This window comes from Triticum aestivum, chromosome 3B (assembly GCF_018294505.1).
Source record: "Triticum aestivum cultivar Chinese Spring chromosome 3B, IWGSC CS RefSeq v2.1, whole genome shotgun sequence".
NCBI classification, from domain to species: domain Eukaryota; kingdom Viridiplantae; phylum Streptophyta; class Magnoliopsida; order Poales; family Poaceae; genus Triticum; species Triticum aestivum.
Window position 1 is genome coordinate 353,396,183 of NC_057801.1, and position 17,849 is coordinate 353,414,031.

General features: G+C 45.0%; 1 protein-coding gene across 1 annotated transcript; it reads left to right on the forward strand.

Annotated features, from left to right (window-relative positions):
• Positions 1-436: 436 nt before the first annotated feature.
• LOC123069881 (condensin complex subunit 2) lies at positions 437-17,636 on the forward strand. The gene is made up of 13 exons (XM_044492839.1): positions 437-863; positions 958-1,059; positions 1,176-1,293; positions 5,270-5,340; positions 5,420-5,480; positions 5,575-5,769; positions 5,857-6,134; positions 6,792-6,951; positions 7,025-7,281; positions 7,360-7,390; positions 8,116-8,255; positions 15,306-15,416; positions 17,206-17,636. The coding sequence occupies exons 1-13, from the start codon at positions 519-521 to the stop codon at positions 17,416-17,418; spliced, it is 2,082 nt and encodes a 693-aa protein (XP_044348774.1). The 5' UTR covers positions 437-518; the 3' UTR covers positions 17,419-17,636.
• Positions 17,637-17,849: the final 213 nt, after the last annotated feature.

Genomic DNA, 17,849 nt, shown 5'->3' on the forward strand with positions numbered 1-17,849 from the left:
CATGTGCTTGGGCTGGCCCCTTGGGCCAGCTAAGGGGGCCTGGTCCGCTCGGAAACCACGAAAGCGATAAGAGCCTGGGAGGAGGCGACGTCAAGGGCATCCAGTGGATCAACGAACCGGCGGCGGCGGCTACCTCTCTTCCCTATCTCCTTCCTTTTCCTTTCCTCCAGTTCATGTGTTCTTCCTCCATTGGTGTAACCATTCCTCTGTAATCATCATCATGTGGTCAACCTTGTGTTGAAGTGAGATTAATCTAGAGGGAGATCACTACTTTTACATATCATGGTAAACGCATGGGCACGTGGTACCGAGGAAAAAAAAAGCAGCTCACTGGATCGGAGAGAAAAAAAAACTGCCCGTTGGATTCACGAGTCGCCGATTGCCGCTTCGAGCGGCTCCCGAAAATTTGAAAAACGACACCAGGCTCCTCCAAAACGGAGACCCCAAGCGGTGCGAGTAACCCCCGCAAATCCCCCGAACCCGATCCCCTTTCCCTCGCCGCCGTCCTTCCCCACGAGATGCCGCCCGCCGAGGACGCCTCCGCTGCCGCCCCCCCGCAGGCGCCGACTCCGCCTCCCGCCCGTGGGATGGCGGTCGGCTCGAGGCTGCTGCTGCAGTCGCCGCCGCCTGCGTTCCCGCTCGGCTCGAGGCTGCTGCTGCAGTCGCCGCCGCCTGCGTTCCCGCTCGGCTCCAACGACGACCAGCTCGAGCGCGCTCGCGCTCGCGCCATGGCCCGCGCGGCCTCCGTCCGTCGACGCTCCCTTGCCGCATCTCTCGCGCCCAAGACCTCGCATCCCAACCTCCTCAACCGGGACGAGGTCATGGACCTATTCCATAACTGCATCAAACTCGCCTCGGAGAACGTACGTGCCTCACTCACCGTCAAAACCCTACATCGCTCCTGGATCTTACTAAGCTTGTTTTTTTTTTTCTTTTCTATCTGTGGAAATTTGGCAGAAAATCAACCAGAAGAATACGTGGGAGCTGGGGCTCATCGACCACCTCAGCGAGATCATCCATGCCGGGGAGGAGGAGGACGACGAGACCAACTTCCAGAAAGTGCGCGTGATATGATCTTCCGTTTCCTTTCTTAGTTTCAATTTGGGAACAGCTTTGTGTTTCTTTTTCTTATAAAATCATAAGATCGAGGAAACAAATTATGGTTTTGCGACCAGGCTAGCTGCACGCTAGAGGCTGGCGTCAAGATCTATTCTCTGCGTGTGGATTCGGTGCACTCTGAGGCGTACAAGGTGCTCGGTGGGATCAACCGCGCAGGAAGGGGGGAAGAGGCTGGTATGTATCCACTTGCGTTGTTAGTATCTTTTAGTTGTGCAACAACAACAACAACAAAGCCTTTAGTCCCAAACAAGTTGGGGTAGGCTAGAGGTGAAACCCATAAGATCTCGCAACCAACTCATGGCTCTGGCACATGGATAGCAAGCTTCCACGTACCCCTGTCCATAGCTAGCCCTTTGTCGATACTCCAATCCTTCAGGTCTCTCTTAACGGACTCCTCCCATGTCAAATCGGTCGACCCCGCCCTCTCTTGACATTCTCCGCACGCTTTAGCCGTCCGCTATGCACTGGAGCTTCTGGAGGCCTGCGCTGAATATGCCCAAACCATCTCAAACGATGTTGGACAAGCTTCTCCTCAATTGGTGCTACCCCAACTCTATCTCGTATATCATCATTCCGGACTCGATCCTTCCTCGTGTGGCCACACATCCATCTCAACATACGCATCTCCGCCACACCTAACTGTTGAACATGTCGCCTTTTAGTCGGCCAACACTCCGCGCCATACAACATTGCGGGTCGAACCGCCGTCCTGTAGAACTTGCCTTTTAGCTTTTGTGGCACTCTCTTGTCACAGAGAATGCCAGAAGCTTGGCGCCACTTCATCCATCCGGCTTTGATTCGATGGTTCACATCTTCATCAATACCCCCATCCTCCTGCAACATTGACCCCAAATACCGAAAGGTGTCCTTCCGAGGTACCACCTGGCCATCAAGGCTAACCTCCTCCTCCTCACAGCTAGTAGTACTGAAACCGCACATCATGTACTCGGTTTTAGTTCTACTAAGCCTAAACCCTTTCGATTCCAAGGTTTGTCTCCATAACTCTAACTTCCTATTTACCCCCGTCCGACTATCGTCAACTAGCACCACATCATCCGCAAAGAGCATACACCATGGGATATCTCCTTGTATATCCCTTCTGACCTCATCCATCACCAATGCAAAAAGATAAGGGCTCAAAGCTGACCCCTGATGCAGTCCTATCTTAATCGGGAAGTCATCGGTGTCGACATCACTTGTTCGAACACTTGTCACAACATTATCGTACATGTCCTTGATGAGGGTAATGTACTTTGCTGGGACTTTGTGTTTCTCCAAGGCCCACCACATGACATTCCGCGGTATCTTATCATAGGCCTTCTCCAAGTCAATGAACACCATATGCAAGTCCTTCTTATGCTCCCTATATCTCTCCATAAGTTGTCGTACCAAGAAAATGGCTTCCATGGTCGACCTCCCAGGCATGAAACCAAACTGATTTTTGGTCACGCTTGTCATTCTTCTTAAGCGGTGCTCAATGACTCTCTCCCATAGCTTCATTGTATGGCTCATCAGCTTAATTCCACGGTAATTAGTACAACTCTGAACATCCCCCTTGTTCTTGAAGATTGGTACTAATATACTCCGTCTCCATTCTTCTGGCATCTTGTTTGCCCGAAAAATGAGGTTGAAAAGCTTGGTTAGCCATACTATCGCTATGTCCCCGAGACCTTTCCACACCTCAATGGGGATACAATCAGGGCCCATCGCCTTGCCTCCTTTCATCCTTTTTAAAGCCTCCTTCACCTCAGACTCCTGGATGCGCCGCACAAAACGCATGCTGGTCTCATCAAAGGAGTCATTCAGTTCAATGGTAGAACTCTCATTCTCCCCATTGAACAGCTTGTCGAAGTACTCCCGCCATCTATGCTTAATCTCTTCGTCCTTCACCAAGAGTTGGCCTGCTCCGTCCTTGATGCATTTGACTTGGCCAATATCCCTCGTCTTCCTCTCCCGGATCTTAGCCATCTTATAGATGTCCCTTTCACCTTCCTTCGTGCCTAACCGTTGGTAGAGGTCCTCATATGCCCGACCCCTTGCTTCACCAACAGCTCGCTTTGCGGCCTTCTTCGCCATCTTGTACTTCTCTATGTTGTCTGCACTCCTATCCAGGTATAGGCGTCTGAAGCAATCTTTCTTCTCTTTAAGCGCCTTCTGGACATCATCATTCCACCACCAGGTATCCTTATCTTCGCTTCTCCTTCCCCTGGACACTCCAAACTCCTCCGAGGCCACCTTACGATGCAAGTCGCCATCTTCATCCACACATTGTCCGCATCCCCTCCTTCCTCCCAAGGGCCCTCCTTAATTACCCTCTCCTTGAACACCTGAGCTACCTCCCCCTTGAGCTTCCACCACTTCGTTCTAGCGACCTTGGCACGCTTATCCCGCTGGACACGAATCCGAAAGCGGAAGTCAGCAACCACCAGCTTATGCTGGGGTACAACACTCTCTCCAGGTATCACCTTACAGTCTAGGCACGCACGCCTATCTTCTCTTCTCGAGAGGATGAAATCAATCTGGCTAGAGTGTTGGCCACTATTAAAAGTCACCAGATGTGATTCTCTCTTTCTAAAGAGGGTGTTAGCTACAATCATGTTGTAGGCTAGAGCAAAGCTTAAGACATCTTCTCCTTCTTGATTCCTGATGCCATAGCCAAAGCCCCCATGCGCCCCTTCAAAACCTGTGTTAGATGTACCCACGTGGCCATTGAGGTCTCCTCCTATGAAGAGCTTCTCACCAATTGGTACACTCCTAACCATGTCTTCCAAGCCTTCCCAGAACTCCCTCTTGGTGTTCTCATTGTGGCCTACTTGCGGGGCATACGCGTTGATAACATTGAGAATCAAGTCCTCAACTACCAGCTTGACCAGGATAGTCCGGTCCCCACGTCTCTTGACGTCTACCACTCCATACTTGAGGCTCTTGTTGATCAAGATGCCTACGCCATTTCTGTTTGCAGCCGTCCCCGTGTACCACAGCTTGAAGCCGGTATCCTCCACCTCCTTCGCCTTCTGTCCTCTCCATTTGGTTTCTTGGACGCAAAGGATATCAACACCTCTCCTCACCGCTGCATCAACTAGCTCCCGAAGCTTCCCTGTCAGAGACCCTACGTTCCAACTACCTAAGCGAATCCTCCTAGGCTCGGCTAGCTTCCTTACCCTTCGCACTTGTCGAGTCAAATGCGAAGACCCTTGCTCATTTTCCACTACATCCGGGCGCCGATGTAGCGCGCCACTAAGGATGCGACGACCCGATCCTCGCTCACTTGCCACCGTATCCGGATCAAGATACGGCGCGCCACTTGAGGGGTGACGGCCCGGCCCTTGCCCATTTTCCACCACACCCGGGTTCCGATGTGGCGCGTCGCTGAGAGGGTTACGCCCCAACGGAAATCTTTTGGGTTTCATCTCCATAAGAGTGGCTGAGTTTTTACGTTGGCTCGCCAAGCCTATCACAACCCTCCTCCTTTACCCGGGCTTGGGACCGGCTGTGTTGAGACAACATAGGCGGAGTTATCTTCTAGTTGTGCACCAATTTGAATTTATTTGTCTCGTTTAAGAGGCTGGTATGTATCACTTGCGTTGTTAGTATCTTCTAATTGTGCACCAATTTGAATTTATTTGTCTTGTTTAAGCGGCTTGGTATAAATTGCAAATACTCTTATAATGCTGGAAACCAACTTTGCAAGCTAAACTCTGAAGTAAGCTGTCATACATGACGTCCGTTTGTGGTTTACTGATAAGATCAGTTTCTAAACTGATGCAAAGGAAAATAAGAACATCTTTTAGGTTTTTAATTTAAAAATATCACCATATCAGGACGACCTTAGCACCTTTTTGTTAAGGTAATAATTACAGTGCAATATTACCATTTCTTTGGGAAACCACTCAGTGCTACATTACCATGTTACGCTGGTTTACACGAGTGTGCACTTTGCATGAGGCATCAACCTTCTGAGAATGACGTAGGTTTGGTTTGGTACATCTTTTTTGTTTTATATTGTTATATGACTATTGTTGTGAATTCCCTATCTGTTTACTATTGTCATAAACTTAGCTTTGTGTTCATAGTTGCAAGTTTAATAACCATATAAAAATATAAGCTACACAACTACATTACAGTGTTTTGATTTGGAAATTGTAACAAGATTTGGGAGAAGGTGGCGATGCAGAGCCTGCACAAGAAGAAGGCGTCAACAAAAAGGATGTTGATAGGAGGGTACACTTCTTTAATACGATTTTTCACTACCTGCACTTCACTTGTCCTTTATCTTGCCAATGCTGTTTCGGCTATGCAGATTTCACCTGCTTCGACGCTGGAGTCCTCGTTTGAGGCTCTTAATGTGAAGAAGTTTGATGGTATGTTTCAAACCTTTTCTCATTGTGCTTCTGTGGAATTTATTAATTCTATAATGGGGCTGAAACTACAAGGTCATTTTATTTGCAATTATAGCTGCCTTCACGGTGGATCCTCTATACCATCAGACCACTGCTCAGTTTGATGAAGGTGGAGCAAAGGGGCTCTTATTGTATAATCTTGGAGTATATGGCAGTTGTTGTGTGCTTTTTGATTCGTTTGAAGCGCCAGACAAATGCATCTTATCTGATCCTGAGAAGGCTGAGGTGATTGATCTTTCATTTGCTAAAGGTAATATCAGTTTGTCGCTCTGCTGTGTATGCTCTTTACATGTTGCTTCCAATGGGATTTTAGTGAGTTGCTACTACTCTTTGACAGAACAAATTGAGCAAATGATAGTTCACATGCCTCTATCCAATGACATCTCTCCTACCTTGAGGGATATCGTGGCTCAGTTTGATGAAGAAAATAAAAGGCCATCACATGATGCATCTTCCGGGCAAATGCTGGTGATGGAAGATCAGGTGGTTGACAGTAATGATGACAGCATGCCACCTGATTGTGGAACTTGGGATTTTGGTGGTTGTGATGATCAGGACAGTGCATATGATGAAAACTGCAACCCAATGAATTTCAACTCAACAAACTATGAAGAGGTACTTGTAAACTCAGAAAAATAGTTACTACCTGGTTAGGGAACTATCTGTTGTTTACTTGTGCATTATGTACTTATCCATGCACTCCCTCCATTCCACAATAGAAATCCTCTTAGCCTCTCGAACTTTCCTCAAAATACTGGTCTTTCTAAACTTACAACGCAACTTTAGTGACGGTGTTCCAGTTTATTGCTTCATCAATGCCATCAAGAAAAGAGTTAATTAATCCTTCTTGACTTCTTGTGATTCTGTGTCTTGCTTTTAGGAGGAAAAAGAGGCAATTTAATTCCTTGGTGATAAAAAAGATAAGGGCATGAAAATAACTGAAGGGTAACATGGACATCTCACTCACACTCTTAACTCTTGTGTCCAACTCCCTAACGATATCTTTAGAAATGAGGGAGTATTTGAAGGCATATGAGGAAAAGTTAATTAGTCATAGGGTAGAATTATTGTTTTACATTTTGTATCTTGTACCTCAAGCATTTCTTTTGTTGTTATAATCTGCTGCCTACAACTGAGTATTGCTATTCCTCTTCTATTAGAACAATACCCACATTCAAGGTAGTACAAAAGAACAGTTATAGTTTGTTACAGGTTCAAAGCTCCAAACCTGATTCTACAAATTTGTTGTCTTGACTGTGTATTGGTATACAGGGAACCGATGACTGTGAGTACACTTTCCAGGGTCCAGACGGTCCTGATGTAGATGAAAGGCTCGAGAAAATTGCAGATTTGTTGTCACTCGGCGCGGGATTCTCTTCCAAAACAAATGCTTGGGCTGGACCCGAGCATTGGAAATATCGAAAAGTTAGAGGTAAACCCTGGCTAGTCCTATTTTGATTCCATTTCAAACTAGTTTATTTAATACTGAGCTTACCATTGTCTATATCTGGAGCCTGCCCAAACTTCTTCTGGTGATTTGGAAGTAGCAAAAAAGGCAAAGAAGAAGAAAGGCAAAGAGGAGCCTGATATTGATTTCACCAAAGCATTGGAACATGAGAAGGCAAATGTTTTTGCACCTCCCAAGAACCCAAAATCATTGTTGCTGCCTGCAAATAAGGGTAGCTGCAACAATAAACTTCCAGAGGATTGCCATTACCAACTCGAAAGCCTTGTTAAATTATTTCTTCTTCCAGATATTTTGGTAATGCTTACTTCCATGAAAATTATTCTTGATACGGGCCTAGGATCGGCTGTAATAACTGTGCGCCTTTTTTTGCAGTGTCTGGCTCGGAGAAGAAGAAAACCACTTGGTAAGTTTTGTTACATTCTCGCATTCTGTATTTGAATTGAAGATTTTTCTTCCTGCTTAAGACTTTATTGTACTTCTTTCTGGACCTGCAAAAAATTGAAGTTTGAAAACAATAGGTTTACTTTTTTTCTTTCTATTTATACTATATGTGTCTTTACAAGTTAAAATTGTTGTTCCTCGTGTATCATATTGCATTATTGTACTTCTTTCTGGACTTGCTGGTTTTGATTAAAGACTTTATTGCTCTATTTACACAATCCGGGAAAGATTTAATCTGTTATGAACATTGATGTTAGTAGGTAGCATTCCGTTAGCAGTATGTCTCAGCTTACAGTTGATTTTGTAATCTAAAAAAATGGTAGCCCGGTGCACGTATCTCCCGCTTGCGCAGGGTCCGGGGAAGGGTCCGACCACTTTGTCTTTTGTACGCAGCCTTTCCCTGCATTTCTGGAAGAGGCTGTTTCCAGGAAATTATTTTATAATCTGCTGCAGAAAAATAGACTCAAAAGTAAAAAAAAAGTCAAGGAAATGATAATTTTGATAAAATCTGGCTAGATGATCCCATTTATCAGAATACACCGCAATGCGAAACAAAGCTTGCAGCTCATACTAGGTTATGCCTTCATGAGTACTGTTTGCCTATATTTCTGTTGATGTGATTTTGTTGTTTTTTCTGACATCATTTATCTGGTACAATGGTCCACGGTGCCTTTGACCTCCTTATAGATGATTCAAGGGACAACAGCGATGACTTTATGCCATCCAGACCTTGGGATGATGATGACCTGGGCAATGATCATGTTGATGAAGGGGATGCGGCTAGTGATGTGGAAGAGCCAGTAAATCTTATTGCCAAACCAAGACAGGTGCATCCTCTGCCCCTTCTGCTTTAATTACATTCATCTCTATGTACTTATATTTGGACGTTGTCCTGTATGTTTATCTTTCTGTGTCCATCTGAATGTCAATGGCCAGAAAAATCATCAAATGAACAATATTGTAGGCTTAAATGGCAGATAGTGGTTTAATCTCCACCGAGCAATTACTATCACCGGCTGTATTTAGTGCTTGTGATTGTCTTTGCCATATTATGTTACAAGTTTACAGTAATATACTGATCCAAGGTCAAGACATGTATAGCAAACAATATTGAAATAAGCAGTTGGAAATTTGCTACATGGCTCCAAGATACACATTTCCATATTTCACTTTAATTGTTTGAGGATCCAAGTCAGGCAGTGGGTTGTATGCACTAAGAGCATTACTAGTAGAACCCCTAAACCCTCAAACCCTTGTAGCAGTTTTAAGGGTTGAGAAGTGCCACTTTTTGACACTTTTAAGGGTTGAAAAACAAGGGCAAAGACTAGAACCCTCAAACCCAACCCTTAAACTGCTTTAAGGGTTGGATTTGAGGGTTCTAGTCTTTGCGTCAACCCCAACCTTTAAAACTGTCATTGAACCAGCTGTCTTCTTTGAACTATACTGCCAAAAGTGAGTTCTACTATTGAAACTTCTAAAAACTGAAACTAAGCTGGATTTTGCTAGTACTGCACATGTTCAGAAAGAAGCAATTAAGCACAACACACATGGATCCATCCATCGTAATTGCTAAATCCATCCAGCGCAACACGCAAGGAGATTAGCAAGTAAAATTTGCTGCCGCCGTAGATACTTTGCCGCATCTGTGATTGCTGCCAGTAGGCTTTCAGATTCAGAGGATAATCAAGAACATGCAGCCTTCTGATACGCACGTGCTGCACGGCCACTGGAGCCTGGAGGCACGCGCAGGCCGGCGTTGCTCCCGCACGGCGCAGCTGCAGCGCGGGTGAAGAAGAGGCGCGTGGTCATCTCCCACGTGTGAAGCACGGGCGAGGTCGAAGCGGGATCAGTCGCCGGCCACGCAGGACGATGGGGCTCACGCGGGGACGGCCATGGCGGCTTTGGATCGGGCCCCGGAGGCCCTCGAGGCCAAATCCGACCGGGAGCTTGTGCTCTGCCTCGTCCGGATCAGCGGAGCTGACGGATTTGATGGGAGGCGGGAGGGCGGCCGGGCCGCGGCGGCGCAGGGGAGGCAGGAGGGGACGTCGGGGCGGGGAGGAGGAGGCGCGGCCGGGGCGGGGAGGCGGCGGGACGGTGCGCGACGGGGCGGGGAGGCGGAGGGGCGGCCGAGGATGGAGCGCCGGGGCGCGGCGCGGCGGGAGGGCGGCCGGGCAGGGCGGCCGAAGGCCGGCGGCGGCCGGATCGGGGGAGGGGGAGCTGAAAACTCCCTCCCGCACGAAACTGGCGAGGGAACCGGGTCGGGGAGGGGTTGGGCTGCCAACCCCTGTTTCTACAGGCTGGGAAGGAGAATAGGGGTTGAGCCTCTAAAAAAATTTGAAGGTTTAAGGGTTAATGGGTTCTATTCTTTGCGATTTTTTCGTGTCAACCCGTAAAAAAGCGGTTATTTCTGAGGGTTTGAGGGTTTAGGGGTACTACTAGTAATGCTCTAAGGCGCTTATGTGGACTTGTGCACCAAGTTCTATAGTTTACAATATAATGGTATGCAAACCTCTGAAATGACTTGACAACATTCAGAAGACATGCATGTAAACATGCCATACAATTTCAGATCAAAATTTTACCCACACATCAAAGACCAAAAGGGACAAATTCAGCAGTGAATATTTCCAAATCTGAAATGAAACAATGTTCTGGTGCTATCTAGTAGACTAGTACTCCCCCCTTCCCAAAATCTTAGGCACATAAACTTCTCTAAAAAAGCCAAAAATGTAAGGCAGATTTGGAACTCTACCTTCTGGCTCCCAACACATGGTATTCTCTCCCGTACAGTAAAGCCAGATTTGGAACTCTTATGTTGCGGTTAGACAGAGCCCACCTTGCCTAGGTCTTCCCGCGCAATTTCTCCTCTAGAGCCACCCTGTTTGCTATTTTCATGGATCAGACAACCACGTATGTTACAGGATACTGTGCGGTTCAGCAACGACCATCTGTATGCTAATTTTCTGCCAAAAGCTTACGCGCCATAGATAATCATAAGGAGGGAGTACTATGCTTAGTCAATTTTTTCCTTTATTGTTTCGTAGTGACTAGGATTGAATCTGGATCTGATTTTTCATTTCATGGTAGATGCACGTAGGAAAAAAAAAGATGTTTTCCTTAACTTTTTGAATGTTGAACTAAAGGTGTGGTGCGCTGAGCCGCTGATTGCACCTAAAATCCTCAATGCTCTCAAGTCTCTCAAAGGATCTAAGCACAATCTTAGATGTTTTTACACGAAAGGCTTATATAAAGCCCCAAACAGCCAGCACCCAACCATACAAACACCGCACTGAGTTCATCAGTATATCAATTACAGCCCAAAACAAATCAAACAATAAAAGAAATATCAAATGTCTGATACGGCGACAACTTAGCACTCGGCACGAGCTAGGATTGACCGTTAGCCGCCCTAATTGTAGAGTGAAGAGCTCTGATTGCTGCCATCGGTGCTCCCCATGGTGCTCTGCCTTCTTCGCCAATGGCATCCTAGTGCCATGCAATAGAGATAAGTTGCTCCTCTAACATGATATCATGAGCCCTGGTTTAGTTTTTTTTCTCTGGACGTGCAACTCGTCCAAATCAATCTTGATCAAATTCTTCTTTTTCGTCTCGTCACATCTGGATTGTTTCCACCACTCCATTTTAGTTCATACCCTGTTGTCTTCTCTGTTTTCCTTGCTCAAATCGGATCACGACCTCGACCCGGTGGTGAGATCAGACCTCTGTTTTTAAGGCGTCCGTAAGGCGTCGCTTAGGCGACGCCTAGGCGTCAGGGCGCCCTCCAGGCTCAGGGCGTCGGCCTTGCCTTAGACAGTCGTGTAAGGCGTCCGCCTTAGGCTGTAAGGCGTCTGAAGCGTCCGCCTTAGCGCCGCCTTGCACGCCTCAGACCAAATCGGACGCCTTAGCTTGTCAGGCAGGGAAACAGAGATTGCAGGCGGGAAAACTGACCTGGGCGGGAACACAGGCGCGGGAAACATTGGTTCAGGTGCGACCAGTTATGAGAAGGGGAAAGAGAGAGTGAATCGACGCGAGAGGTCTCTCCTGTCTCCTCTCTGGACCATTGACGGAGGCTTCCTCCTCAGATCTGCGGCAGCCGCCAGCCTCCTCCCTCCGGCCACAGTTCCTCCCCCTCCTCTCTGGCTGCAGCTCCTCCCCATCCTCCTCTGACGCAACCCTCTTCCAGCAGATCAGCACCACATCAAGGTATGAATTCAGCCCTCTCTTCTCCCCCCTTTCCCCCTCTCCTCTTTCTTCCATCCAGCAGTGTAGCTTGCCATGCTTGCCTGCTCTGTTATGCACAGCTCCTCTACTAACTGTTAGGTGCTGCCTCTCTTATGCACAGCAGTGTAGCTAGATGTGCTTGCCCGCTCCTCATCTGCATCTGTTTCTTCCCAGATCTGCTTCTCCACCCACAAGGCAGCAGCCCCACCATTGCTTCTCTCCTTCCCCATGCTTGATCTGGCTGCTCTAGTGATTTGGCTCTTCTCTCTTTTTCTTTGACAGTAGCCAGGTGTACCTGCTCTGATGGATCTAGCCAATGATCCTAGGAGAAGAGCTACATCAGATGATCCAGCCTGGAAGTATGGGTTCTGGCCAGATTTAGAGAGGAAAGATTTACTCCAGTGTACATTGTGTGGCAAGATAGTCCATGGTGGAGTGAGAAGGCTAAAGCAGCACTTTTCTGGGGGTTCCAGTGATGCGGATAAGTGTCCCGAGGCATCCATGGAGATTAGGATAGAGATGCACAATTCCTTAAACACTAGAAAGTTTAAAGCTATGGAGCGATATATTGATGAGGAGGATGAAGCTGAACTTCAAAGGCGCCGTTCTGTCATATACACAAGATGATTTGAGGCCTATGCTTTGGTAACAGTTTATATGTCAATGTTAGTTGTTAAATCTCCTAATTGGTGGCCATCTATTATATATGTATGTACAATTTATTAAGTTAATGCTAGTTGTTAAATCTCCTAATTGGCTGCCATATATTATATATGCACGTCTCTAAGGCGTCGCCTCGCCTTACGCTTTAGCGCTTAGGCGGTGAGGCGCCCCCCCAGCGCCTCGCCTCGCCTTACCGCCTTAAAAACATAGGATCAGACTGAGTTTTTTTGTAACGTATCACTATTGGACGAATCAGGCCGTTGCTAGGCCGGGCCTCCAACTCGTACTCTGCCTTCTGGCCCTCGCCGCTGTGACTCATGCCATTTGGGAGCTTGGCTGGCTTGATTTTTTCTTCTGCTGCCACCATCGTCAGTCTCTCTGGCCCGTCGCCTAGTCTAGTATGCGCTTCATAGTTCTATATTTTCCGCTGTGTCCACGAAATTCGTTGCTCTTTCGGGTTTCTCATGCCATGCGAGGCCAGTAGGCCACCAAACCTTTATATATCTGCCTTCTTTTCTGGTCCTAGTCCATTTCTAATACAACTTTTGTGGTCTTTCTGGTCCTTGTTGTCTTCAATAGGATTTTTATGGCCTCCTTTTGCATCGTCGTCGATCTATGTCAACTTTATTGCCGCCGAGTTTCTTTGCTGCCAGTTTCTTGGGCTATGATTTCTTGCACAATGCTTCATTCTCTTGATGTGCTGTCTTCTTTCGATGACCCATCTTCTCTTGTATCTTCCCATGATGCATTATCTTCTTGTGATGTGCTGTCTTCTCGCCCCCCCCCCCTGCTTGATTTAACAGTTTTTTTTGTCTATTTTACTATATATTTGCCCCATGTGGTATGCAATAAAGGTAAGTTGCTCCTCTAATAGGAATCACCCACTTGATGGTCAACTTGTTTCTAATATTCGACAGAGCCCAACTCTGTGCTCATGTCTAATTGATCCTACGTCATTGACCTAAGGTGTCCCCACTTAAATTGAAGAAATCACCAAAACAAGAATGGTTCCAGTTGCACATCAGGAGTTCCCTCGCGCAGCTCCACATAAACTTCGTCATCGGGCACCAACACGCAATTCCCGGAATTTGGCCCATTCCCCTTCTAGATCTGATCACTAGAGGGAAAATTGCCTCGAAATAACTTCCGTGGGAAGATCTTAACCTTTAGAGGGATTGATCTTTGTTAGATGTAGCAATCATAAACTTTCAATAACAAAAGAATTGTAGTGTACACAGAAGAGTATTTACAGGAGTGCACCCTCGAACTGCACAACATATGTCCAGGCCACCACATGCACAAACAAAGTGAGCACATCTATGAAATTGTTCATGATACTGGACCACTGTATTAGATGACATGCCCACTCGGTCTCTTACTGCATTAAAGCAGGGGCAGGAAGTGATAACATTGCAACAGCTACACTCTTCTTGTCACACATTTTGAATACTGCTTAATGGATTTGCAGTGCGAAGCGGAGATGGTGAGTTAAAAGCCATTTTGAAGAACTGTCTCTATCTACTTTTTAGCTATTTTGACTTGCGCCAATCCATCAATTGTATTTGGAATTTAGCGATGTATCACCCCTATTGATTCAATCTTGTGCATGATCAATCACTTCATATTCAACCTGCACATAAACTTTGCTTTGTGCTGCTTAATAGTTCCCTAGATTAGGAAATCACATGTTAAATACCTGGGGTGTCTTCCCCACCAAACATTTGGCTAGACAATTTTGATCAAGGTTTTGTGTGCCCAAGAGCTGGCCAACCTTGGCTAAAAAAATTACTAGAGTGGGTAAGGAGCTATTGGCATGCCAAAAAGTTTGCAACCATCCAAACCAAGTCCAAAGTTTTGGCCATGGCCGAAAAATTGGTAAGGCACATGTTGGCTACACCAAACATACCCTTTACCTGTGCCACTGATGTCCAAATTTCACTCCTATTCATTGGGCACTGACCCAGGTTGTTTTCTTAGTGTGGGCATATTTCTGTATGCTTTGATTGTATTTTCACTTTTCTGGAATCAATGGCTAATGTGTTAAAAATCACATATGAATGTCTGATGCTTTCATGAGTTCATGGCTCTGCATAGAGTTGTCCAACAATTCGTCAGCCACTTGGGGTATTAGTTTGTCTGACTTCATCAATAGTGTGGTTTCAATATGCTCTGGATCTGGCCTGTACCTTTGCAATGTTATTGCTAGTATTTTGGTTTGGGTAGTATGTTATCATAAGAATTTGGGTTAAAATGGATTATCAGGATAAAGTTTGAGTCTTAAGTGGCTAGTTCAGTCTGTCCATGGGCGTGCTTTGTAATTTAGTAGTAGAATGCAAGGAAATATAATTGTCCTTTTGACCTTTTCCTCATAAAGAGTCTTCTCTATCACCACCACCACCACCACCACCAACAACAACAACAACAACAAAGCCTTTAGTCCCAAACAAGTTGGGGTAGGCTAGAGGTGAAACCGATACGTTCTCGCAACCAACTCATGGTTCTGGCACATGGATAGCACGCTTCCACGCACCCCTGTCCATGGCTAGTTCTCTGGTGATACTCCAGTCCTTCAGATCGCTCTTTACGGACTCCTCCCATGTCAAGTCTTCTCTATCACCACTGGTTTATTTTTTCCTACAATCATCTGATCTTGCTTTCAAGCCAGCCAATATCTATCGACCCTCTTCTGCACATTATACCCTGTTATGAACTACTGTTTCTGATACTGATGATGCCACATAATGTCTGTGCAACATCGGGTTAGTCTATACTCGACTACCTAGGGCTCCTCCAATCTACAGTTGTTGGCCTTTGGGCAGCGTGCTAAGACCAAACAGTTATATACAGAATTTTTTATTGTTCCAGGCTGATGACTCTTATAAGTCTGAAATTGACTTATGTTGCTCTTTGTGGTATAACCATTTTACCCTTTTACTTTTGGGCCGTTGGTCAGTTCTGAGCTGATGCCTGTTTTCTTTGTGATTGAATAATAGGTCAATAGGATCGATGTACAATATGACAAGGTATCGAAACAAGTCGATGTTCATGCCTTAAAGGAAGTGCTCTGGAATCACATTCATTCATCTGCTAAGACTGCTGATCTGGTAATATACGTGCTTTGGTTACTACTCCCTCCGTTCCTAAATATAAGTTTTTTTAGACATTTCAAATGGACTACAACATACGGATGCATGTAGACATATTTTAGAGTGTAGATTCACTCATTTTGCTCTGTATGTAGTCATTTGTTGAAATCTCTAGAAAGACTTATATTTGGGAACGGAGGGAGTACGTACTACCATCAAATATAGGTCTAATTGTCATTTTTTATGTAGATTAGCTGTGGCATCCCCTCTTAAAAGTACTTGTTTAGCACAATAATTTCTTCAATTTTTTTGATGTAGCGCTTGTCATGATTATGACTTTTTTTCCTATTCATTGCAATGCTACATATCTTGATGCATTTTTTTGATATATTACATACGGGGCCATTGTAATCTACTCCCTCCATTTCCTAAATGTTTGTCTTTTTAGAGATTTCAAATGGACTACCAATATGGATGTATATAGACATATTTTAGAGTGTAGATTCACTCATTTTGCTCCGTATGTAGTCACTTGTTGAAATCTCTAGAAAGACAAATACTCCTTCCGTCCCAAAATTCTTGTCTTAGATTTGTCTAAATACGGATGTATCAAGTCACATTTTAGTATTAGATACATCCGTATCTAGGAAAATCTAAGACAAGAATTTTGGGACGGAGGGAGTATTTAGGAACGGAGGGAGTAATACAGTATATACCAAGTAACAACCATGCTATTGCCATTCACTGTCTTTCTTGGTCCAAAACAGTTTTTGGTAATCAAGTTGCTTAGACTAAGGTGACATTTTGGGTCTGAGTTTTCGTATTTGATAGTATACATATTATATATTTGTAAGGATATTCTATTTGTCTTACTGTAATAAGCAATAGCCTTACTGCTCATCGCTGGAATGTTTCAAATTGCTGTGGGCGGGATGTGTCCAACCTTTGAGGGACTGAAAAGAAATACCTTTAGCCGTCGAAAACAAATTTGTTGTGGTTTGCCAATTTTTTGGGTGCCACATATTCTTAGTTTGATTTAAGAAAACATAAGAATTTTCGTTGTGACCAAACGTGCAATATTTGAAAAAAGGATCATTTGCAACACAGGCAACTGGAGTTATGTAGCACTCCCTCCGTCCGGAATTACTTGTCATCAAAATGGATGATATTGGATGTATCTAAAACTAAAATACATCTAGATACATCCATTTCAGTGACAAGTATTTTCGGACGGAGGGAGTACTTACATTCATATGCACCTACATACCTAATACGTTGCCCATGTTTTATTGGTACCTTTAAACAAAAAACAAGGGTTTTAATAATAGTATAGTACTTAAAATCAACCCTCCTACTTGACTTTATACTCCCTCTGTCCGAAAAAGCTTGTCCCAAGCTTGTCTCTTAAATGGATGTATCTAACACTAACTTGGTGCTAGATACATCCATTTGAGGGACACAAGACGAGGGAGTATTCATTAGCAACACGGGCAACTGGAGTTAATGAACCTATATTCGTATGCATCTACATATACTCCGGTAGTGGCATAGTGCACTCATGCATTTTAACGGCCTTAAAAGAACATTGTTACTTAACAGGTTTGAGTACATGTACATTTTTGTCAGGGGAATAGAATAAGTTTACATGTAAACAATTAACATCGCCATGTGCACACATTATATTACATTCTTCACAAGTATTATGATTTCCTTACTTTGTTGGTAAGAACCATTTTCCCTTCCCGTCTTCTGGTTTGGGTACGAAATTACTTACAGTATTTAAGCCTGATTGTACTTGGTCCTGCAGGAAAGAGATGGCATAGAATCGTCTCTGTGCCTGACGAAGGTACTGCATGATCTTCCATGCAGTAACAGAGATGTTTCAACGACTGAAATCTCGCAACACCTCTATTTCATTTGTCTCTTGCATCTGGCAAATGAACACAGCTTGACGCTGCGCGACTGCCCGACGTTGGATGAGATCGACATATACATTCTGACTTCACCGCTTGTGAAGTAATCTCTGCTCGTCTGATGTTTTATTATGGTGCCACTGCATTTTGTATCATGTATTTATTTGATGCCATTTCTAATTGATCGGGATTTCCCGGGATGTATATGCTAACCTGCAAGTGCTTGATGGCTATCTGTAATCACCTTTCGTGGCATGGCTTATGTGATGAACATCGACATATTTTGCCATTTTTTTAGCAAACATGTTTTGCAGTTCTTTTTCCACATGTTCTGCCCTTGTCTGGTATCTCAACAATAGCAAGAGAATTAATGGTTGATCTTTTCATGCGTTATTTTTTGAAGACGAGGCATGACTTTATATGTCACTAAGACATTGCTAATCATGACGAAGGGGATTTTACAATGTGGCTACAGAAGCCAAAGAACAAGCAAATTCGTGGAGTAAATTTGCGTCTAGCATTTCTATCGCACGCATCA

Bases quoted from the DNA above. Each gene is read 5' to 3' on its own strand.
- LOC123069881 (XM_044492839.1), top strand. From the start codon at position 519: ATGCCGCCCGCCGAGGACGCCTCCGCTGCCGCCCCCCCGCAGGCGCCG. The intron at 6,135-6,791 runs GTACTTGTAAAC...ATTGGTATACAG, and splicing joins ACTCAACAAACTATGAAGAG to GGAACCGATGACTGTGAGTA. The intron at 7,391-8,115 runs GTAAGTTTTGTT...ACCTCCTTATAG, and splicing joins GAGAAGAAGAAAACCACTTG to ATGATTCAAGGGACAACAGC.